Source organism: Phaseolus vulgaris, chromosome 4, assembly GCF_000499845.2.
Source record: "Phaseolus vulgaris cultivar G19833 chromosome 4, P. vulgaris v2.0, whole genome shotgun sequence".
In the NCBI taxonomy this organism is placed as follows: domain Eukaryota; kingdom Viridiplantae; phylum Streptophyta; class Magnoliopsida; order Fabales; family Fabaceae; genus Phaseolus; species Phaseolus vulgaris.
Genome location: NC_023756.2, coordinates 42,949,923 through 42,974,128, shown reverse-complemented (window position 1 = coordinate 42,974,128; position 24,206 = coordinate 42,949,923). Strand labels below are relative to the sequence as shown.

General features: G+C 31.8%; 3 protein-coding genes across 17 annotated transcripts; 1 reads left to right on the top strand and 2 right to left on the bottom strand.

Annotated features, from left to right (window-relative positions):
* Window positions 1–735: 735 nt before the first annotated feature.
* LOC137837767 (histone-lysine N-methyltransferase ASHH3) lies at window positions 736–9,068 on the bottom strand. 9 transcript variants are annotated; one of them, XM_068646885.1, is made up of 15 exons: window positions 8,845–9,068; window positions 7,153–7,180; window positions 7,012–7,068; window positions 6,354–6,483; window positions 6,009–6,123; window positions 5,250–5,349; window positions 4,652–4,730; window positions 4,395–4,566; window positions 4,224–4,304; window positions 3,979–4,105; window positions 2,046–2,073; window positions 1,833–1,914; window positions 1,653–1,698; window positions 1,484–1,567; window positions 736–1,252 (listed from the first exon to the last, which is right to left on the bottom strand). In XM_068646885.1, the coding sequence occupies exons 3-14, from the start codon at window positions 7,027–7,029 to the stop codon at window positions 1,499–1,501; spliced, it is 1,047 nt and encodes a 348-aa protein (XP_068502986.1). In that variant the 5' UTR covers window positions 7,030–7,068; window positions 7,153–7,180; window positions 8,845–9,068; the 3' UTR covers window positions 736–1,252; window positions 1,484–1,498. The 9 variants fall into 9 exon arrangements, with proteins under 9 accessions (XP_068502986.1, XP_068502984.1, XP_068502988.1 ...); XM_068646883.1 differs by having other exon boundaries at window positions 3,955–4,105; window positions 8,845–9,059; XM_068646887.1 differs by having other exon boundaries at window positions 736–1,246; window positions 8,845–9,059.
* A 3,939-nt stretch (window positions 9,069–13,007) lies between these two features.
* LOC137837765 (alkylated DNA repair protein ALKBH6 homolog) lies at window positions 13,008–16,151 on the bottom strand. Of its 3 annotated transcripts, none has more exons than XM_068646875.1 (8): window positions 15,935–16,151; window positions 15,752–15,802; window positions 15,515–15,575; window positions 14,602–14,640; window positions 13,981–14,093; window positions 13,581–13,812; window positions 13,424–13,470; window positions 13,008–13,335 (listed from the first exon to the last, which is right to left on the bottom strand). In XM_068646875.1, exons 3-8 carry the CDS (start codon window positions 15,543–15,545, stop codon window positions 13,156–13,158), a joined length of 642 nt encoding a protein of 213 aa, XP_068502976.1. In that variant the 5' UTR covers window positions 15,546–15,575; window positions 15,752–15,802; window positions 15,935–16,151; the 3' UTR covers window positions 13,008–13,155. The 3 variants fall into 3 exon arrangements, with proteins under 3 accessions (XP_068502976.1, XP_068502975.1, XP_068502977.1); XM_068646874.1 differs by having other exon boundaries at window positions 15,666–15,802; window positions 15,935–16,066; XM_068646876.1 differs by having other exon boundaries at window positions 15,515–15,594; window positions 15,935–16,011.
* A 44-nt stretch (window positions 16,152–16,195) lies between these two features.
* On the top strand, window positions 16,196–22,289 carry LOC137837766 (uncharacterized). Of its 5 annotated transcripts, none has more exons than XM_068646877.1 (7): window positions 16,196–16,675; window positions 16,764–16,839; window positions 18,101–18,231; window positions 18,372–18,442; window positions 18,803–18,884; window positions 20,942–20,994; window positions 21,792–22,289. In XM_068646877.1, the coding sequence occupies exons 1-6, from the start codon at window positions 16,316–16,318 to the stop codon at window positions 20,960–20,962; spliced, it is 741 nt and encodes a 246-aa protein (XP_068502978.1). In that variant the 5' UTR covers window positions 16,196–16,315; the 3' UTR covers window positions 20,963–20,994; window positions 21,792–22,289. The 5 variants fall into 5 exon arrangements, 2 of the variants coding, with proteins under 2 accessions (XP_068502978.1, XP_068502979.1); XR_011085516.1 differs by having other exon boundaries at window positions 16,232–16,675; window positions 18,105–18,231; XR_011085514.1 differs by having other exon boundaries at window positions 16,232–16,675; window positions 18,372–18,462.
* Window positions 22,290–24,206: the final 1,917 nt, after the last annotated feature.

Here is a 24,206-nt window from a genome sequence, read left to right as displayed (position 1 = left end):
TAAATATACTTGGTGTTATTACTATAGTTTAATTGTTTTCTTATAATCAATGTGATTCTTTTAAATAAAATATTTGGCAACAAGTCGGACCTTATAACATTCGATATTGTCATGAGAGTCACGTTTAGTCTTAAAAATCTATTTTCACCCAACTTTTTTACATCATTCTAACAATTCCATAAGGTTCCATACATTAATTGTATGCCATTAATTTAAGCTCATCTTTCATGGCATCTAATCATTTATCAGAATTATCACCATTGATGACTTCTAAAATGAAATTGGGTCATTATCAATGTCTAAGTCATTTTCTGACTCTTGTAGATAAACCACATCAAATTCTTTTTCTAGAACACAATTTTTCTATTTTGGATTCATAAATCTAGAATATTCAAAATTGTGTTTCTTTTAACTAAAATTTATTTTTGACAAAAAAAATATGGAAAAAGACTTTTCTATGCATAAGGTAAAAGTTACTCCCATATTAGAATTTACATAGTATATAATTGTGAAACATATTTAGTGAATTAAATATAAAGTTGTCATTGTAGGTATTCCTTCTCAGGTGATCTCATAAGTTATTGTAGGTATCCTTCTCAGATGATCTCATAAGTTATTGTATGTATTCCTTCTCAGATGATCTCATAAGTAGACGGATCATGTATATCCAAACATGTATGCAACAACTTCAGAGTGTTTGCATTGGTCATGTAACATTCAATAATAGAAAATAAATGCAACACAGTCAAACACTGATTTTACATGTAACAATTAAAATGACTCTTACAATACAAGTCAGAGGAAGATTATAATGTGCCCCACTTTATCAGTCATCAGCATTGATCAAAGAGTAATGCCATATTTAACAAGTTTTTCCTTGTTTTTTTCATCTGAACTCCCCCATTATCACTGATAACCTTATACTCGAAAATTAGGAAGTAAAAGAATACAGTTGAAACAACAACTACAAATATATCTAAGATGATGAATTCTCATTTTAGAGAGTACTTAGGATTCTAAAAAATACAAGGATTATTTCCAGTACGTTGAACAACAATCATCTAGGCTAATACGATACAGTTTGTCAGTAGAAAACAAAACTTATTAATATCTTCAATCAGTAAGACTTGTGTTTTCATATATCCAGCTTCATATTCTGTTGATCAGAGCTTCAGAGCAACAACAAGAATTATGCACATGCAATGAAAGAATAATGACTGCAATTCACTTTTTCACTTCCTTTCACCTGCACCTGAACAACACACACAGGTATTAAGTACTCAATATATTCAAAACTAAATAACATGCCCTAATAAACATATACACTAAAATCAGACCAACTAAATTATTTCACCATTTCCCAAGTCGACAAATCAAACTAAAGTGTGTCAATTTGGAGAGATACCAATTAAAATACAATATATCAGAATGTCATGCAGATAAATAAATCATGCAAAAGAAGTATTCACAGAGTAGTTCCTACCAAACAATTGCATCACTATCTCACAAGTTCCCAGTCCTCTTTTGACATGTCATAAAGTTCAACACGACCATCCTCAAACATGATCTGCAAAAGCAAAAATAAATACATATTCATATTTGATGACAAATTTCACCTAAATTGTCAAAATCCAGACAAAGAAATCCCTTACTGAATGTTTTCGAGAATATTTATCAAATCGTTTAATGACTCCAAACCTGTAGCATTTTAAGAATGGAAATGATTAAGGATATAGTGTACTTATGACTTCATCAAGTTAGTTAACTTAAGAAAACGTACATACATAAGCTTCATACGACACAGTGCCACAAAAGGGACAATTTTAACATACCTCTCCTTTTCAAAGCGTTTTATCCTAATAACTTCACCAATGCAATTATGTAAGCATTTTCGGTGGTCAACACGAGAACTTCCTGAAAAACCAAGTACAACAGGGAAAGGGTATTTTATATATAGAAGATAAATTAAAAGAAACTAATCAAGATTTTATGCATATTTACTTCTAGAAGAAAAAAAATAGGAAATGACTAGCAAGTAAACCTACCAATTTGCAAACGTCCATTCTGATAAACCTGTCCAGACAAAAGTACACAATTAGTCAGCAAAACAGATTTTATAACTTAATATACATGTATATACTAAATTCAATAGAAGTGATTATGCTAATTAGTAGTATGGAATGTGCTCAGTAGTTTAAGTGCTTATTCTCCCCCCTTAAGGCAAGCTTTTTTGGTGTAGTTCACCAAGTCTCTAATTAATTGGTATTAGAGTCAGTTGTTGATATCTCAAAAAGGTTACCAACAAAGAAGTAGAGTGAAGTGTCATAGAGTGAGTCACTGTCTCTCAGAGAGAGTACTATGATAGGACTTTGGGCTCTCCCTCCTTAATTAACACAGCAGTAAAGTTCTTGTCAATTTTCCTAAAGTTCTTATCAGTATCTAAAATGCCTTTAAGTTGTTAGGGTTTGTTTGGATGAGCTTCTCCATAAGCTCTTTTAGAGAAGAAAAATATGAAGAAAAAGATAAATTTAACTCTTTCGTAAACTAAAATTAGCTTATGCACTAGTTAAAAATATAGAAAAAAAATAGAAAAACTATACTAGAAAACTACAGATTAAGCTCAGGAAGAGATTTATTTCAAATTTTCTTCCTATTTTTCTCTCCTAGAAGGAGCTTATGGAAATGAATATCAATGAACTCCAATTCTCTTCTCTGATTCTCTATTGAGCAATAAATTTTCTCTATTTGTTATTAAGATAATTTACGGATGCTCAATAGGGTTTCAAACAGTGCGCAATAGATGCGGAGCAGAGTGGCCAAGTGCCACAACAAGGGCTTCTATAGCGGAGCAAATTTCTGTAGCTCTCATAACTAATGAAATAGCGGGCTGAACAACAATGGTAGCAGCCACAATGGCAGTGCTATGCGTTGGTTCCAAAAAAAGGACTTTTAGACTTTGGTTGGCATCTATATGTTCTGTTCAAGACACCTAAATGGCTTTTTACTGTTAATTATGAATATCATAGTTTTTGAGAATTTATATGTAAATAGCTATAATTATAAAGAAGTTTAGAATAGTAACATTCCACTATGCACTATCCCTGTATAGTGTCAGTACCACTGGATGGCTTTAAAAATGTAACCAATTACTCAGGAGATCCACCTCACAGTTTACTGTATGCTTTTAGGAGTATAATTCAGTGACAGACAGAAGAAAAAAACAAAATGTTGTGAGGACATGTGTCAATGCAGACTTTCAGGCAGTATGAAGCCATTTTGCGACAGGTATTGCACACAACCCAGTTCAATATCATAAAAATGTTCCTTTAGTGTTTCAAACCAAAGGATTTCCTAAAGAACAGTTTTGACATAATTTTGGCATTCACCGACCTAAGAGAGAGTAGATTTAACTCAAAATTTGTCCCCATTGTTTCCTTTTATCTCCCTAATCTATGTACAGATTTGTTTCCCTGTAAAAGACTGTTAATCAGCCCAGCCGATATATATATTGCAATGTCCAATTGTATCATCATACCAAAAAAGTCATGCCCTAACAATTCATTCAGTTACACCTATGGGCTTGAGTAGTGATCAAACTCAGCATTATTTAATCCTCCTGTTAGTCCTTTACCCTCAATTCTTTTACAAAATAATGGAGTTTGTTCTTTTATTATTTTTTTTAATGTAAAAATGCAGCACTGAAATGATATATAACTTACGAAACAAATAATAAATTCCCAACATAAACCCAAAGCATAAAAAATGTTACATCATTGTTTCTTGAACTTATGATTAGGAAAATTGTGATACAGGACTAACCACCTTTCACAAATAAAATCTTAGCTAGTACATCTGATTATTAGGACAAGTCACAGAAATAATCTAACTTATAGTACTTAGTTATAATTAAAGTGTCATGGAGATTAGAGAGAGAAGCATAAATAGAATGGCTACTTTTTCACGAGAAGATGAAGCCACCTGGTATGTAACTAATTTTAATGCAGCATCTGAAGACATTTTAGGCTTGGTAGGTCGGACACCCAATTTGCGCCTACACGAAGCAGCACCACAGTGGCAATCTTGATCTGCACCAAATTGAACAAACCTGCAAAGTAGTTAGAAACTACCAGCCAGCCAGAGTCATGCTAGCATAACTCAGGAGAAACCAACAACACCAAAACTTAAAGGGTGTGTAAAGCAAAGAAACGGGAAAGTGCTCATACTGGTAATCGTAAGTCAGATGTTCGCCCTTTTGTATGTCCCGAGTAGCAAATATGCCAATTCTTGTTTCACCATCAATTATCCTTAAAAAATGGGGAAAAATGCACGTATTACAGGAAATGTCTAAATCCTGCTGCAACATCATCATACAAATAAAAAAATTAGTAATAAACCATTTCTGCATCTCAGTATTGGGGCAGCAACTATGGTTGATGTATCTTGATTTGTTTCCCTTATATGTTGCATCTATCACCATATCTCGATTAATTTCACATAAGTAGAAGTTTGTTTCCCCACGATGTTTCATGTTCCAAAGCCTTTCCTCACATGTTTTGTCATCAATAACTGTTGAGAAAGGCAACACTCATAAGTAGCTTTCAAAATAGTTAAGTAAAAACTCATTTTATAAATATCATAGGAAAACAATCACCTTCTCCAACATATTCTATAACAAACTCCCCAAGCTTGATATCTTCATCCGCCACAATTCCAGAACCACATTTCTCAGTCTACAGAACCGTTAAACCTCATCATGTTAAGTGTAGATATTAGAAGAGAAATGCAAGTGATTATACAAATTCAAATAATCTAACTAGAATAAACTCATCTATCCATGAGAACAAAAATAAAGTATTGTGTTGTGATGATAGAAAAGTGGTGGAGAAAGAGCAGGGAGAATAAGGACATTAAGAAAGGAATATAGTTATTATTTTTCAAAATTTCAAAGTTACTTTTATGACTGTAAATGTTTTATATGTTTCTTTAGCAAAACTGACTAGAATAAGTCTAAAGAACTTTCAAGACAAAAAAATGTAAAGAAACACACTGCAATATATACACAAAATAAAATGAAAAACAAGAGAAGCAAAATTACATAAACATGTCAGTGCAGTACACATGCAAACATTACCTAAACAAGGTTCAACGACCTCTAAACAGAATCATGATTTTGCAATGAAAAGAAAAATACAGGAATAACTTTTGAGAACTATATTTTAACAAAAAAATCCTGAGCCAGAAATTTATACCTTAACCAATTTCATCTTTTTCGCAGGGCGATTCTGGAATGGTTTGTTAAGACAAGAGCTCCCACATTTACAGCCTGATGAACAGCTAGACAGAAGCATCCTACCGAAACAGTCAACATAATGAATGAATTATGACTTAAAATTATGCTGATATACTTGCATCTGTAATATTATATGATATAATAAACAAGTAGAGACTTTGTATTAAATAATAAAACAAAGAACTAGGTGCACCCACAAAATCTAGAAACAATAACACTTCCAGCCATTTTAAACATAACACCACTTCAGAAGGCTAAAAACTGGCCTGACTAGTCAAAGTACATGCTATTCTCTTAAACTAATGGAATCTAAAGGTACACCATCCCATTCCTTATTGGTTTTGTGGGGTTCGAGGAATGCAGCATGCTACCTTGGGAAACAACCATTATAAAGGCTCAGATCAAGCAACAATGAGAATATACAGAAATACCAATAGTGACCATATTTGATGAACTAAACTTGCTTATGCAGACTTAGTTAACTACACTATACAGCTTATTGAAACACAAGTACACAGACAGACACCAAAAAAAAAATTCTGAAAAAAAAACAACGATGATTTTGGATGGTTGACTGGACACTAAACTTTATAAATACAAATAAATAATAGAAATTAAGGTAGATTCAGGAACATTACTTAAGATGGAGTCTGAATGTACTAAAATGAGAATAAACACATAAAAATTGCCCTAAAGCACATACAAATGGAATACTTACCCACAGTGGCAATCTCTACCACATACACTAGTAGATCCAGCTGAAGGAGCACAGGAACAGAATATTCCATCGTCATCAAACCGGGATCTCTTGACCTTCTTAGTGAGATATATATCTTAAATTTGTAAAACAAACAATATAGAAGATTATCTAAAACTCCAGCTACCATCTAAACAGACAACTAAGTAAAACAGGATTACATAATTCAGAGGCAATGAGGAAATTAAAAACAACTTAGCATTCAAGCAGGGTTAACAACACATGCAAATTCACTTATAAACCATACTGCTCTACATGAAAGATATACAGTTACTGTGAACATTTCAGAACAAATACGAAGGATACTGCGTTTTATATAGGTGTACTGCATTGGCTTCGATTTATTAAACCAATCTGGAAGTTCAAAGTCAACAGGTTCTCCAAGCTCCTTCACCAACTTGTTGAATACAGATCCAAAAGGAGTCTGCTCAGAATTCTGTTAAACAGGAAAGAAAAGGAACTCAACTACAGAACAAATGCAACAATTCATTCAAAAGGCAAAATTCTTATTGACTTGACTAACACAATAGCAATGGACTACCAACAACATATTCTATAAAAAAAGTAAAATTTGATAAGAAAAACCCATCAAAATCAAAATAAATTGTTTGATTAAAAAGGTCATCTTAACTTAAAAGGACCAACTAAAGATATATAAACAGCAAGAAAGAGGCAAATAAAAGCTTTATAAAACTTCAGTTAAAACTTATTTCCACAAGAGAACAATGCTATCATTCTCAAAATAAAAAGTTTAAAGGGGATACTCATTCAAAATTGAAAGGTAAAAATTATTATCTTTGACCAATAATTGCTGAGAGAGCGAGAGAGATGACACAATTAATAGCAAATTCTTGTTACTAATTTCTATTTACATGTGCAATCCCCCAGCATCATCACATAATATTTAAAAGAACATAAGAGAAGGATTAGTCAAGTCAAAGGTATTACAACAACACCAAACAACCTTTTTCATGGCAGGCATGAAATCTGATAGAGTACTTGATATTCCTATGTGATCAACCTGTATCTCAGTTTCTCAATAGAAGCTCAAACCATAAATCAGATACTGAAAATCAATACCACAAAATCCACCAAAAAGACTTACTTGATTCCTTCAAAGGCATACTTTTTGCCTACAATGAAGAAAAAATGTATCAGCTTTAAGCAAAGTAAAACACCAAAATTTATCCCTATGTTGAAGTCTCAAAATCAATAAATCAAAATTAGCATCCTCAATCACACACACATAAAATAAATAAATCAATTTTTCACGCATATATTAGTCATGGCCATGGCAAACAGAAACTAGACAGGATAAGCAGCAGAAAGATGGTTCACTACATATTCCTTGACAAGTAAAGTTGGGAATTGAAGCACAAAAGAATACTTAATGAAAAAAATTGCAAAATGAAATTTTTAAAAAATATAAAACAAATTTATCTGCTAACACCAACTTTTTTTAATTGAGATTCATAATGAATTATTACTACCATGCCATCTTAATCTGTAAAGGGAACTCCTCCGGGTGTTGCACTAAATAATTTAAAATGAACAGAAAACCTCAAAGTCTTTATTTTTTAACCACTAATGATCTGCACTTTATCTGTTAACCAATTCCACAATTTTGAATTTTGAATGCAGAAATAAGTGCCAGTATTGGAGAACTTAAAAGAAATTTAAATTAATATTAAATTGAAAAATTAAAAGGACCTTGGCACACATACACAGGGTTTGGTTTATACACACCAGCAAGGATCAATTTAATTTCCTAATTCCCATTCAGAAGAAATCCCCTAAAGTGCAAGTATCTGCCTTTCATTAATTCCACTAAACCCATGACCCATATTTGGGGGAATACACCTATCCCCCCGCCCCCACCCTTCTTCTCCCCAACTTGCAATCTGTTGACATTTGAAATTTTTATTCCTTTCAAAATCTCCCCCATTACCTAATCTTTCAACTATTTCATTATCTTGCACTTGACAAGTACTACTCCTAATACAGCCAATTGCTCATATAAGCACATTTTTTTCCCACAAACATTAAAAAATTAACGAATATCTGTCTCCTTTTGTAGCCCTTCTTACTACTTTTCATTTGTATGGAAGGCAAAGAAAAAAGAGAGGAAACAAAGTTCTGAAAATTTAGAATGGAGTAACAACAGTGAAATCCTACGTTCACAAGTAGCAATTATCCTACCCCCGTTCCCTCTTATGCTATTCCCTTAACTCAAAGACAAGAAAATTCCTCACATAACAAAAAAATAACTTTTTTGAAAAATTCAAACTTTCCCCCCTTTTTTTTTCCTCACAAATCACTATTTTTTCTCCCCTTATTTCACAAATCACAATTGATATCCTACATTTCAAATCACGATTCTCCCCTCCCCCACCCTCTTCTACTACTTTGCCCTTCACCCAACCAAGATAAGATCCTCAAAGAAAAAAAAACTAAGCAACTGAAAAATTCAAACTTTTTCCTGCCCCAGATTTCTTTCCGCAGAATTAAACACAACAGAGTGAGGAAACCAGCGAAGGAACGGGAATTACAAACTAAACAGAGAAACAGAACAAGAAGCAAGAAATAGCAAGAAAAAACAAAATTTGGCTCAAACCCATGAAATTTTTTTTGTGGCGAATGGTAGTAAGTACAGTGTAAAAAAGTTGAGAAGTACAAAAGGGTTGGAATGGAATCAGCGAGAATGCAAAAGAGAATCGTAGAAGCAGAATAAGTACAGTGAGAAAGAGGGGCAAAATAGGAAATATATGCATAATCCAAGACAAGAAGAAGAGAGAACCTGAGATGGGGTTGGTGAAGAACAATTTGAGATTGGAAACGAAATGGAATTGACCGTGTAAACATATATTTACATATATGTGTATATATATATCTATATATATATATATATGACAAACTCAAAAAACTGTCAAGGCACTCGTTGGTTGAATCTCAGTTGAAAGCTTTCAAACTTCAAAACTCTACATCTGATTCAGAACTTAGCCACCAAAATAGGGTTCTTTCATTTTTAATATTATATATATATATATATATATATATATATATACTTGTATGTATTTAATAATATTTAATTTTATGATAGTGTTTTTTATTTCATTTCAGTTTAATTCGGAAACATTTTTTTATATTTTAACTAATCAAAATGTTTTTTTAATAATACTTTAAATGAATATGTAAGTTTAGATTCAATCAACTCATTAATATATATATATATATATATATATATTATAATTAAACTAGAATTATATTTTTTCATATTAGAAAATTAAAATAGTAAAAGAATATTTAAATCGAAGATAAAAGTTAAAAGAATATAAAAACTACAACATATTGAATTGAAAATAATGGACAAATTATATTAAAATAAAGATTATTTTGTTAAAGAGAAATAAAATATCAAGGATTTTTTTGGGGAGTTTAGTTATCATTAAATGCTGTAATGATGTGAAAGTAAATAAATTTATTATTATGTAAAACTGTAAAATTTGTTGAACTTATGAAACAGACACTTACCATGAATGATGCATGTGTATGCTTTAATTTTTCGTGTCCAAATTTCAGAAACACAAAATTACTATTTATTTTTAAAAAAAGAACTAATGTTTTTGTTTAGATTTCTTAAAATATTATATAATCTGAAATTATCATCGAGAAGTTTTCTTACATGCAAAAGTACTTTTGAGTATATTCACACACAAAAATGTCTTTTTTAGAATAACTATTTATACATTTTTTATGTGATTAGCATAAGTAAATAGCCTTATTAAATCATACAAAATTCTTAAATGGAGTAACAATAATAGACACTCCACCATTTTTATTTTGAGTTCTTTAAGACTTTTTTTAGTTATTGTTATGTTGCATTAAATTGAAAATTAAACATTGATTGGAAAAACATGACAATTAAAAATGTTTTTAAGGCTAATTCAAGGTGTCATTAAAAGAGAGGAAGAGATTATAATATTATGAAAAAAATCATACTTTGATATCTTTAAAATAATTTAATCCATGTAAGTTAGAGATTGTGGACCCTTTGAAACTTTTAAAGCATTCCCTCCTATCAATCACCATGAGAGGTACACACATGGGTCATTGTGGTTATTTCTCTCCATATATTCTACTTTGCCTTTGTCAAAAGGAATGCACTTTTATGGCTATGCTTTTACTCTCACCAAAAACATTAGACGAATAAGAAGGAACATAAGAGTATGACTTTGTGTTGTGCACTTCCCAAACTAAATAGACCTCACTCACAATAATTTATGAAAAGCAAAAATTATTACACAAATGATTAAACTATGCAATTCCTCTTCTATGTAGCATATATGTGTTTTTATTGATTGATTAGATAATTCAATTTTCTTTTTAAATTAAGGTGTTTATTTTCACATCTCAAAAATATATCTTAATTTGATTCAAGAAGGTCTAATTTTTCTGATTATCTCTGTGGTGGTCACACTGTTCTTAGTTCTCAATCTCGGACGGAGGGTTCAAATTTTCTCCTCATTCTTTCGTTCATCTTGATCATCTTGCTCTGGAGGGTCATGAGTAGCGCCACATGCCCATTTTCATTGTTTCTCAGTTGGTTAGCTCGACTTTTCGTAGTTGTCATAAAGTTCTTTGCAATCCTTTTCAATCTCACATTGGACACTAATGTTCTTGTATACCATGAATATCTTGTTCTTCTAGTTGTTTTTGTCGTGATATCAGTGTTCTTGGTTTTAAGTCTCGAGAGGTGTAAGTGTATCAAGAAGAGTGAGAGAGAAATGGTAAAGAAATATTATTCTTTATTCAGTATGTTACATAGGGTTAGAACATATATTTATTAAAAGGAAAATACCTATGTAATGAAGCTACTAAAACAGAAAATATTAACTATGTAATTGCACTAACAATATTATATCTAACAAGTGGAGAGTGGTGTACCTGTAAAGGTACTTCTATGCGTTACTATTAGAGATATAGTAATTGATGATAATAAATACTTTTCAAAACCTATATTTATTCAACGTGAATAAATATTAACATTAGTCATTATACTAATATCAGTGTTAGGACCACAGTAGTTAGTATCTTACGATTCATGATACGTATAGTACGAAACGATACGGTTTCACCCTCCCACGATACGAATCGTTTGAAGAATCTATTTTGTCCCTGAATCTTAGCTGTATCGTGCGATTCGCACGAAGAATCGCTGAATCGTGGAACGAAAACGATTCCGTATTGTGTGAATCAGTGTAGATTTTAAAAAATGAGTAAATAAAAAAAGATAGACAAAATTTGTTTAATAACATGTATGCACCACATTATTTTTTTAGAGGTTGTTTTAGTGAAATTGTGAGGTATATATATATGCATATATATATATATATAATTTATTGTATCTTGCATGTATACATATCTTATATATTTAAGTATATATTAAATTTTTAATGTTTATGAATATTATGATTCACGATAGAAACGATTAACGATTCATAATATGATACACTACTACTTGTATCTCGATTTTCCTACATAGGTTAACTATGCTCTATTAAGCTCTATTAAAGCATGTAATTTATATCTAGAAAGTTTATTTTGGCCCCATCAACAGTGGGGTATCCAAACTTAGTAGTGAGGTACATAATATTTAATTTTACTTTCATCATTATAGAATCCACAGAGAACAAAACAGGTCACTGTACCATCATGCACCAGATGACAAACTTGGTTATTGTCATGTATTTTGGAAACACAGAAATTATGGCAATTCAAGACAACCAAGTTTGAAGTTGGAATTTCAATGTCACTCAAAACATTTTGGGATCCCTTTTCAGTTGAAAAATTATTGTCACAAAGGTGCCACATGAGTTACTAGACTTCATAATAATTAAAATCTTAAAAAACAAAATAATATATATATATATATATAGAGAGAGAGAGAGAGAGAGTAGTTATTTTTGTAGTGTGGTCAAGGTTTTTATCGTAATTATCTTTTTATAAATTATCTTAAAAAGGTAATAAAACAAGTGATTATTTGGTTCTAAATACGTTAAATCAATAGAATGACAAATAAAGTGGTCATGCACTTTAGTTAAACATTTGTTAATTTATTTTCATATGATAAAAGCTTATGGCACAGATTTTATCATGAAAAACTCATTAAAATAATTTAAAAGGAGTTTATGAGAATCCTGAATCATTTATTCGAATCAAGTTTATCTTTCAAGAAGAGTTTAATGCCATTTGTGTTACAAATAATTATCATTTTGATTTATTTTCAGACTTCCTAAATTTAATTTTAAAATTAGATTAGGTCAACAAATTCTAGGTTTAATATTTAATATGCTATAAATTAAGCAATAATATTCATTTTTCCATTTGAGACTAAAAAAGAAAAGGTTACATTTATATAAATCACTTATTATTTTTTATAATAAAATGATATTATATTGATTATGGAATTATCCAATTATGATACCTTCTATAAAACTCGGATACTCCTCTTAAATGACATATCGATGTTGGATACTCGTATCGGACACCGACACTCGTATGACACTTGTAGGACACGTATCCGTGAAGTATCTAATTCAAAAAGTATTTGTTAGATTTCTTACAATTTTAGTACGATTCTAATACAATTTTAAAAAGAAAAAGTACATTAATTTTCTAAAAACTCAAACTTATTGTATAAATTTTTATTATGATTATAAAAATAAAAAAACAAATCTTTGTAAACCAGTTATGAAAAACATCTTTCTGTTCCAAAAAAATAATTTGGAACATAATTGTGCACATAAATCTTTATTGTCAATTTATATAATTCATAATTATATAATATATAGATATGTGTCCCCGTATCCTACATTTTAGAGATTATATGTATCTTCGTGTCCGTGTCAGTGTCTGTGATACATAAGATACCTTCCATCAAACAAAAATCTACAAAGGATAGAATCATAACACTTTTATCTTATTCCATCTAAATTCATTTCATTCCACATATCATCAGATAGCTAAGCATAGCTAGAATATGTTAATGTAAGATCCAAGAAGGAGAGAAAACAAAACAGAAAAGTGGAATGGAATGAAATGTATAATTTCAAAACCTAAACAATTTTTTGTGAACCTTGGGAACCAATCGACATGTCAATGAAACTCTATTGGCTGTTCTTGATATATTCTTATACTCTTCCTTTCCTATTGTATCCAATGCATCCTCTGAGTTAAAGAAGTCTCCATCTGATTCCTTGTGTTTCAGTGCTTGAGTTTCATTTACAGCCTAAAAAGGAAAGATTTTGAAGCATGAGAAACACAGATTTACAATGAATTATTTTGAACAGAAACAGATGTAGTAATCTGTAGCCTACCCCATTGTAGCAATGCAGCATGCAATCTTGTATACCATGTAAGTAATCTGTGATCAGGCACAAAAATGTGACTAAATTTAACCAAGAACAAGAAGAGGTTAAGGTTCATAAATTTGCTCTAAATATAGCATTACACAAGGGTTTATTATAGCAGGACCTGAGTATGCTTTGTCCTTGAATATCAGTAAACTGCGAGGCATCAATAAAACAGTGAAAGGGTGGTGATCATCAAGCCACTTATCTTTCCCAATCTCAAGATCAGAATCTTTGTCAATATCATCTTGGGAATCTTGTTTGAATCTTGCATGGGGAGTGAAGTCCATGACAACAGGAGACCCAAGTGATAGAATGGCTACCACTGGAAAATAGGCAGGTCCATCTTGATGTGGCTTTAGAAGAAAAAAAAATCATTAGGAAATAGTAAAACACACACAAATGCACTGTAGAGGTTACTTGTGTTTCAAAACATACACATAAAAATTTCAAAACAAAAAACACAAAATCTAAAAGGAAGAACAGATAAATGGCCACAAGCAGGGTTGAGGTCCAGGACAAACCATTATGCCTTGATTAGGCTGGTATTCATTGATAAGAACATGGTTCATTGGTGATGGGAATAGCGCGGATTCGTCATATATTTTTTGTGTGAGATTTGTTAACCATGGAGGCACTGTATGAGACATAGACTATTGATAAGTTAGCAGCATATTGAAAAACCAAACAAACAAAACTGAAGATCAATGATAACAATGTTTTAACAGTCTTCAATTCATATTTAAAAGTCAAAGCATTTTGCCAACAAAGGAGAGAAGTTCCAGAAACAGCCCCAAAAGTATACACAAAAAAATTCAGTCCATATGAACTAAGATGATGACAGAATCATCTAACAACTTTGAGTCCGAACAGGAAGTGAATCAACAAAATATACCCGAACCACCTTGCTATTTCTGGTGTGCAAATTTTTTTCATCTTGCAGCAGCTACATAAAGAAGGTAAAGCAAAAGAAACTAAAAGCCTGGCATAACAGTACAACTCAGTTGTCACTGTTAGAAACTATTAAAATGCAGGTTTCTCACACCTAGAGCATAGAGGTTTCTCACATCCAACAGAAAACATTGCAGGTATTTGTGCAGATGGTATATGTAGATTATAAAAGAATTGCAGATTTCATCACTTACAAACTTGAGGTAGAAGGCCCTTTTCGTGGACAACACCACCTGCAGTCAGCAATCACCAGACAAGTGGTAAGTAAAATTTAACTTCAAATTTGCTAAACCTTTGTAATTCAATTCATTGTATGAGGAGGAAAATATAAATATTTGTGACAAGTGCATGCTCAAAGTATGTAGAGTGTGTTTGGTTTGCGGTGTCCTCTTTCAGAGGCATGTTGAACACTGACATGACTCTTTCTGGTCATTGACATTCAATGTGTCTTAGGGTATATTCAAAGTTAGACAATAACTATTTAAAACCCTGATTCAACCCCAACCTTAAAGATTGCCTTGAATGAACACAGGACCAGTTCTAGTATAGGTAAGAATATGAATACCCGTACAACAAAAATTCTAAAACTAAAGTACAGAGGATATATCATACAGAAATATAAAAAGATAAACATCAAAGTATTAAAATAAAAAAAAGTTAAATACCATTTTCATAATATTCTAAGTCAGGTGAGCAAAAATATTTAAGAACTTGTTGTTATCTGTTATCAGATACATAACCATGTATGCATACCTAATAAGTACCGGTACCAAACACAAATAGATGGTACAGTACATGTATCACAATTATTCATAATACATGACAATAACTGAGTAGATAAAAAAATGGCATAGAATTCCATCATAAATCATACCATCAACTCCCCAAATACAGCAAAAAAGAATCTGCTGGGTATTGTAATACTTATAAGGCAAGTTCAGTTCCCCAATACACTTTTCTTTCCATGATTCACTTCTCTCTCAACTCCAACCTTCCAAACTTTGGAATATAAGCTTATTGTTCACATTCTAGATAACCATTTACCTCTATATCTGTATATTCTTCAAAAACAAGCACAAAGAAAAACAAAAAAGTGATGAATCATACCCCAATTCTGTAGCCTTCTATTCTTCAACATCTTCCACTTTGATGCAGGGGCTTCATATATCTAACAACAAGCAGAAACCCTATTAAAAAAAATGAATTTTTAAGGAACATTAAATAGAACAATGAGAAGCAGAATGAGAGTGAGTACTACGTTGTTGAGAAGAAGGCTTTGGTCACTGTCTGTGATAAAGTCAGGAACGTAAAACAGAGTAGGCAAAGACCCAACTTTGTACTGACCCAAATTCTCTTTTTCCTCCATCACAGTGGCAAATCAAGGTTTTTCAATGTCTTCAAAAAGGAAATAAAAAGAGAAACTTTATCACAACAGTGTGTTAGCAATAAGCATGCTAGATATTTAATCATTTATACACATCAAGGGATAATGGGTTTCATGATTTGAGAGAGAGGGAAAGATAGAACCTGCTGGGGCTGCCGGAGGTGTGGTGGTAGCGGCGGAGAGGAGGTAGTCGTTCGAGTTTGGACGTGGCTGAATTGAAGAATCACAGCTTTACACAAATGCAATAAATAAATAAAAAAAACTCAATTATAATTAATAATTGAAGAAAATGGTAAACTTAAATATTGATAAATTTTAATTATTTTCACAATGTTTAACACTGTCATTCTAAATATTTAACTAAATGATGTTTTTTATTTGTATATATTTTAATGAACAAAATTATCTTTTTGTATTCTACTAGATTAATTCTATGCTTTCTTTTTCTGATTTCAATTAGAACATTCCTCGGACCAAACCATTGTTAAAGTTGCAGCCTTTGGAACCATGTCAAGAGTCTAACAATGGCACACAAAATCCTCTTCAGACCAACTTTGGTTCTCACTCTCACATTCCACAAAACGCCGTTTTCAGTTTCATACCATCCATTTCGCCGCTCACAACAACAACCCTTTTCCTTTCTCAACACTCACCCAACTGCAAGAACAACCAACAACACTCACACCCACTTATGGTGCTCTAATTTCAGCACCACCACCACAACTGAGGGTTCAGAAAAATGTTACCTTTACCTCACGGACGAGGATTTGATGCGGCAGTGCGAGATGGGCACCTTCAAGTCCTCAGGACCAGGTGGTCAGCACCGTAACAAGCGTGAGTCCGCCGTGCGCCTCAAACACCTTCCCACAGGAATCATTGCTCAGGTTTCTCCCCTTTCCACTCTCAAAATCTCATCTTGCTTCATTTCTCGTCATGGGGTTGTTGTTGTTGCTTAATTTGTTGATTGTTCAGGCTTCAGAAGACCGCTCCCAGCACAAGAACCGCGCTTCTGCGCTGAGTCGCCTTCGCTCTCTTATAGCTCTCAAAGGTATCTCTTTCACTATTTGTGTTGGTAAACAGAGGATGTGAAGGATATATAGATAATAGGAGTCAGTTAAATAAAGAGTATACGCAGGAGGTAACATGTTGAACTGGTAAAAGATTCAGAAAATGTACATGGTGCTCTGATACATGTTAAATTGTACTGTGCACTGACAAGTAACTGATCACACAATTTCACTAAAAGTAGCTTACTCTAATAGAATTTTACACTTCTACTGGTTTATTTGTTTGCTTGCTGTTCCAAGTTTGATTGTTTGATTCATTCATTGTTTCTTGTGTCACATTGCAATTTGCACACAATGAATAAGCTGATTGACAATTTTTTGCATAAGACTGCTTTGCCCAAATTGAGTGCACTAGTTAAGTGTGAGGAAACCCTCTCTTTGGCTTGTTTGTTTTAGTTTTACCAAAGGACTAGCTTTTGGCGTTGTTGTCACTGAGGTGAGCTTCCAATTTTAATTGAAAAAAGAGAAATGTTTGTAATACGCTCTTTATTTTTGGCTAAAATTGATTGGAATCCATATAATTTTGTTGGTCTCCCTTCTTATTTATTAAGATTCACTGGTGATTTTGCTGTTTCTAATAAATTTTAACCAATAATAAAGGGTTAGAAAGATGTATTAGACATTGTATTGGATAATAGTATAAAAAAAACATGCAAGGAATTGCAATTAAGTACTATTGTCCTTCACCAAAAGCTCACCTTTGTCTCCAACTTTGGAAATTATAGTTCTTTCTGTGGATGCAAATTACTTGAAGTTTTAGTGAAGTTAGGGACTGAAGAGTGGAACATACAATTTTAAGGACTAGAATGAGAGTTTATGCAATAAATATGGTTTTACTGATAATTAGCTACTGAAAGAAGGGAATGGCTCTAAGATCCCTCTTGTTCATGTATTGAATTGGATACCAATAAATTGGATCAGAGAACAATCTGGCTCAGGGTCACAATTTGATTGGATCAACTAGTTAAAATTGGTGCTTTTTGAACATGAATCATTTGAACTAGGTAACTTATTTAAGTATAATCAGACTGAATATTTACTGGTTCACAGTATGACTGATTGACTTGTCCACTTTGGTCTGTGGTTCCAAACATTGACTTTCAAGTGCCATGGCAAGAGTTTTATTTCTCCCCCTTTTCATATTCAGTATATATTTTACAATGAGATAAACAATCTTTTTGCTTATAGAAAGCATCAAGCAATGCCTTTTCTGATAGATAGCATGTTATTTTCTTGAGCTAGTCAGGAAAACAGTGGATCTTGATCCTTATTCACCGCCTCGAGAACTTCTTCAGATACTTCCTCCCAAATCATCAATTAGAGGGTCAGATTGTGGTCCACAAATTGGACCTAATAACCCAAGATTTGCATTGGTACGTTGTTAGAGGCATTTGTCTCTTTGTTTCTTGCTTTTTGTTTATTTCTTCTTTATTTACTAGTATAATCGCTCTGCTAGTTAAAATTTGAAATCTACTTGCAGCTGAACTATGTCTACTTATGGTCCTTCTAACAGGGAATGCAAGCTCTTTTGGATCTCGTTTTTGCAGTTGAGGGTTCTGTCTCGGATGCTGCAAAATATCTTGGGTATTTGATATATGCATTAAGTATGAGTTTTTGTTTTCAAGCACATGAACTTCATTGGTTAATGTGATCATGACATTCAAGATTTATAATTTTTAATTTAGAGGGTTACTTTTGGGTGAACAAATTGACGTGCATGTGAATAATTGTTATTACTTGCTAATTAATGTATGTTCAAAGATTTGATAATTGCTATACAAGTTGACAAAGAAAATACACAGTAGTTTCACTCTTCTCGTTTAACTGAAATATTAGCCCCTTTATTCTAGGCTAATGTGAGATGTTTATTTTAGTTACTGGCTTACCTATTAATTTGTTTAAACTTTTCTTTAATTGTTTTGGTGTTTATTAATTCTATTGCAGGTTATCCACTGGGGCACTGTCTCGGTTAATCCTATCTGATGATTCACTTAGAAAGGAAGTAAATGATCTGCGGGCGTCAAAGGTATATCTTCTGGGAGATTCTCTTGAATAATAGCAGTATTTTAACTAATCACGTAACACTTCATTAAATAAGTAGTTACATAAAATGAAATGCACTTCTGATGGGATTGTTAGCACCCGATTCCCAATTAGGAAACATAAGGAGGGGCCCGAGGAATCAAGTGGGCGAGCCCCTGTTAGCTATTAATTAGGCCTTTGTACTTGAGAGTAGACCATGTTAGTAAAAGAGTAAAAGTGTAATATAGGATTGAAAAGAGTAAAAGTGTAAAACTGTTAAAAGCAGTTTATCAGTTAGATTGCAAATGCTATCAATAGAGAGACCAGGGCATGTAAAGTGAGCTAGTTAATCAATGAGTTTTTGGGTGGGAAAGACAAGACTCTTGAACTCATGGAGGCTTTTATAGCAATACATTCTTGCTCTTCTTTAATTTGGGTTCCCCTGGAGAAAGATATTCAATTATCTCTACATTTTGAAACAGTGTCTATCAAGGACCTGTTTTTATGATGTTATATGTTCAAACTAAAAATATGCACAATAAACTGTTTTTCTAATAACAAAATATATAAATATTATATGTTATAATTTTCTTTCTATTTATTAGGAAATGAGAGAGTTAGAGGGATATGATTGACATGGATAGTTACAGTCTAGACAGAAATTATGTTATAAATGATACATGTATCTCAATTTGTTATCTTAAGATTTGAAATTTAAAACCAGCTTGCAAAGGGAGAACTTTCCCTTGTTTTTATATTTTGCTGTGGTCATATCATTTGTCGATATGAGATCTCTAGTACCTCCAAGTCATACCACAGACTAGACATCTATGGATGATCCAATAATGATTGGATAGCAAGTAGCTTAGTAGGTCCAACAATAATCACTATGATAAATTTTGATATCATTTTCCAATTAAGTTTAAGTCTAACTTAATCTTACAAAACAATTTGCTTGGAAAATGAGAATTGCTCGCTCCTCACTTGTATATACTACTTTGGCCGTCATTGAACTTTGGATCTTCAACTGGTTATATAAGGTTGTCTTCGGACAATCTGTTTGGGGTTAAATGTTTTCACAAAACTAGGGGACTATGGTTTTTTCTGTGAGAAGCGGATACAATTATGTGCTGTATAGACCCGTGTTCGTTTTTGCTAGGGGCTTTTTTCATACAAACTTTATATTAAATTCGTCAAAAAAGAGTTTGTATTGAAGGATATTATTGGGTGATTGATTGATTTTTACAGCTGGAGAAATTAGTTTTTATCTTGATATAGCCAGCGATTCTAATTTTTAAAATCCTTGAAAAAAATTTCACTGGCTGGGAGATACTTGCATGAAAATAAGGTAGGTAGAAACTGTTTGAAGATGAGTATCTTTCACGCTTCAAGTTCAAGCATCAAATGTGAGTGGATGCATAACAAGTGATAACTTGTAGCAACGAATAATGAAGTTTTGGTTTTTTGTTTTATTTGTATGTGCCAAATGCTGAATATTCTTATTCTTGGAAAGACTAAAATACTCTTACATTTGCTTGGAGGCAAAGATCATTTCAGGAAATGGAACATCACAACATTGTTGTCGTTGTGTGCTCCAGCAAGAAACCTCACTCCAACTATGATTTAAATATAAAAACCTTGTGATGTTTCTCTTCCATTCATTGGCTCAAAAGGGTACCTGTCTGAATTATTATTGCTATCGATTAGTCTTTCTAATTACTATAGTGAAGGCTCAATTTTTAATGGAGATTATATCGTCATATTTTATATATTTTAGTTATTTCATTGCCTTGTACCCTTTTGAATGCTGGGAAATGTTTTGTAAATGCAAGGCATAATCTTTGGTTGGGTATCCAACAGTGATATGCTTCCTTATTGGCTATTCTATACTGAACTACATTCAAATTAGATAATAGTTCTTCTGTTAAGTACCAAAAATAAGATACGACTCCATCTTTTCCTTTTTGTATAGTATTGTTATATTTTGTTGTCAGCTTCATAAGAAAATTCTATATTTATTTTATCTAACTACTGGGAATCTACTTTTTTGAGCGTGAACAGGGTATGAAGCCTCTCAAGTAGAAGAGGCTCTCAAGTTTTCATTCCTTATGAAGGTACAATTTATTCCATCTCCTGCTATAGTGATAGAATGAAAGAGAAAACCTTCAATATCCTTGGAAATTGGTCAGATAATGGAAATTATGTTTCTACTAATTTTCTATAAAATGATACTACTTAACTTAACACTTGAAATAAGGGTACTTTGATAGGAGTTTATGATGAAATTTTACTACAGTTGCTATATCTCTTAAATTTAATGTTTTGCTTAAATTAGGAGTAGAATAGAGAAAAAAAAGGAATACGATGAAAAAGATGTGCTATTTGGACAGATAGAAAAGAAGAAAAAGTACAGAGGGAAGTTCTCTTGGCTTGTTTGAATGAGTGAAAAAAAAATTATATGAAAAATGTTTTTCACAACACAGTTATTTATTATATTTTAAAATATTGAAAGATAGATGGAAGGTCCATAAATCATCTCTATTTCATGGAAAATAGGATGACAAAGAATTTATTGGCAACTTTTCAATTCTCTTCCAATAAGACTTGTGAAGAAAATCATAGTCTTTTCCATTTGATTCCCTTCCAAATCAGCCAACCAAACATTCTGTTAGGATAGTGGTGTTTTTCCCTCAGTTAAATCATAAAAACTTGAATCCAGTTGCAGACTTTAGAGCCCTTAAACTAGTGGAAAAGAAAAGAAAGGATAGATTTTAGTCCTATATTTAGTGATTTCATTATGAAGAACATGTAATTTCCTATTTTTGTTGGAGTTATTTATGACATTATGTTGTATGGTGTATTTCTCTGTTCAGACTTCTCAGATTGAGATAAGGGGTTCTTTTATTTGCAGAAGACAACTCTTTGAACCTTCACGAGGCATTTTTTCCATTAAAAAGCTGAGTTTGACAATGAAAAATACTGAAGCTGGTGAGAAGAAAGGTGTCAGGTGGTTGAATTTTCAGCTTGTAGAAATTCATTCTCCAAAACTCAATGAGCACGTTGAAAAAGCTGGTGCTTTAAGGTGTTCTTCTGAAGGGAACATTGAGATGACAACCTGTGATAGAAGATGCATTTCTCTGAAGATCAGACCTTTTGAAACAATATAAATAATTTCTTGATTTTCTCACACTGTATTTTATTTTCAGTTTAATGGCTACACTCTTTCGGTGGAAATGTTAAAACACTTTTACACTGTCAATTAGTAGAAAAATTATCATTTGGATGATTTTTATGATAATCATTGGACCCTTTAACAGAAGATGGTCATTGGAAAAAATCAATGATGATTTGTGATTAAATACAATGTGAATCTGTTTTAAATTGTTAATGTATAATATATTTTCTCTTATTTTCCTTTGTACCAATCATCAAATTAAGTAGACAAGGTGAAACACAAGATCTAGGTACTTGTACCATTATATATATATATATATATATATATATATATATATATATTCCTTGATTGTTCTTTATTTGTTTCTACAGAAACCAATATCAAATTGTTCCTGTAAGTCATGATTCTAACAATATTTCTTCGAACACTCGATGGCATCCACTGACAAAATTAATATATAACAATTTATTGGATAAGAAACGTACATGTAATCATATTCCTTTGGATTTATCTCTTCCAATTTTACAATGGTGTTGCTTTTCAAAGGAAGACTTGTAAACCCCACCTTGGTTTAATTTCGATACACTTTTTCTCTAAGATAGAATAAAATGAATGAAGAAGACAATTTTTTTTTTCAAAAGATAAAATTAATTTGTCCATCTTAACTTTCTAAAAAGTTTATTGATTTTGTTTTCATGAGATGAAGTATGTAAAAAGTAATTTGACATGATGTAAATAAATCTTATCCATTTTATATATTTTTTTAACTTTTTCTTATAGGTCATTGAGTGTTTTATTAATTCTCTATGTCTTATAGGTCACTAGTATATTTTAGCATAATTTCTTCTTATTGTAGTTTATAAAAAAAATCATATTTAATCTTTTACCAGGCACAGCTGTTTGAGAGATATATTAATGAAAGTATGAGAAAGATTTGATATTACTATGAAGCTAAAATCTGGTTCCCTGTGGTTTTAGATGTAGATATGCATCTCAAGCAAACCATGATTCTTTTGCATGTTTTGTTTGGCTTATGCTAAAGTGAAACACAAATTTACTATCAAAAGTTAAATAGCTTTCATTTTTCAGATTGAAGACCTGAATTCAAAACTCCAAACCTGAAATCAAACAAATGCTTTCAATGTTTTTACCTTTTCAGTTTATACTTTTTACCTTTCTGAGGGTCAAATTCCCATCATGTTGTCAACAAAGTCCACAAGAAGTGGCTGATAACTGACCACTTGTTTTTGGATTAACACCAAATAACAGTAAGTCCTAGTTGGTTGAAATCATTTTTTCTTCATTTCTCTGTTGTGGAGATTCTGGTTTATCTTGCTGTTTCTTGACTTTGCTTTGTCAATGAGAATATATGAATGAATGAACAATTTACCATTCTCGTACCAGCTACACTGAATAGGGTCAGGGTCTGTGTCACTGTGTGAAGGATAACATTTATTTGTTTATAATATATAGTTTGTGAGCACTGTTGGCTCATTCCATTAGAAATTTGTCAACACTGAAATTGATGCCACACAACACAATAATCCTAATGCTGTTTTAACACCATCAAGTTGGAAATTGACACGAGGAATCCTCCATAACATGGATATTCCTAGCCGTCTACAGCATATACATTGTAGATGATTGGACGATTACTTGTTGCATAGCCAAAAAAAGAGGGTCACTGAATAAAATAGAAGTGTGTATGAACATTAGTAGCCCACTTAAGATTGAACAAATTTATTCAATAGATTTATAAAGGACTATAAAAAAATATGTTAATAACAAGTTGGTTTAAATGAAAATGAATTCTGTTTTTCAGGTAAAGTTTTGTATTCCAATTGAAAAATGGATTTATTGAAAATATATTTTGATTACATTCAGATAAATGTTTTAGAAAAATGATACATGTACCTAATTTTTCACTTATTTTACATACCCTTCATTTTTCTTTTTAATTTTTCTCCCTTGTTTTTCTCCACCATCAAATGTTCCCTTTTCTTTTCTTTATGTATCTGATATTTTGTTTGTATGAAACAATCCTAAATTCAATGAATCAAGAAAACAAGTTAGTTTAAGTTTGATTAAAACATAAAACATTGTTGGTTTTTGCACTTTTCTTTTTCATAATATGACTTTTTTCTGTCAAAT

Excerpts from the sequence above, each read along its gene's own strand:
- LOC137837767 (XM_068646879.1), bottom strand. The coding sequence starts at position 8,818 with ATGCATATATTTCCTATTTTGCCCCTCTTTCTCACTGTACTTATTCTG. Across the intron at positions 5,350-6,008 it reads GGTAGAGATTGCCACTGTGG|GATGCTTCTGTCTAGCTGTT; the intron begins GTAAGTATTCCA and ends CTGTTTCGGTAG. Across the intron at positions 4,106-4,223 it reads CATCTGACTTACGATTACCA|GTTTGTTCAATTTGGTGCAG; the intron begins GTATGAGCACTT and ends ACTACTTTGCAG.
- LOC137837765 (XM_068646874.1), bottom strand. The coding sequence starts at position 15,773 with ATGGAGGAAAAAGAGAATTTGGGTCAGTACAAAGTTGGGTCTTTGCCT. Across the intron at positions 15,576-15,665 it reads AAAGCCTTCTTCTCAACAAC|ATATATGAAGCCCCTGCATC; the intron begins GTAGTACTCACT and ends GCTTGTTGTTAG. Across the intron at positions 14,094-14,601 it reads GGGCCTTCTACCTCAAGTTT|TGCCTCCATGGTTAACAAAT; the intron begins GTAAGTGATGAA and ends TGTCTCATACAG.
- LOC137837766 (XM_068646877.1), top strand. The coding sequence starts at position 16,316 with ATGGCACACAAAATCCTCTTCAGACCAACTTTGGTTCTCACTCTCACA. Across the intron at positions 18,232-18,371 it reads ATAACCCAAGATTTGCATTG|GGAATGCAAGCTCTTTTGGA; the intron begins GTACGTTGTTAG and ends TCCTTCTAACAG. Across the intron at positions 18,443-18,802 it reads GATGCTGCAAAATATCTTGG|GTTATCCACTGGGGCACTGT; the intron begins GTATTTGATATA and ends ATTCTATTGCAG.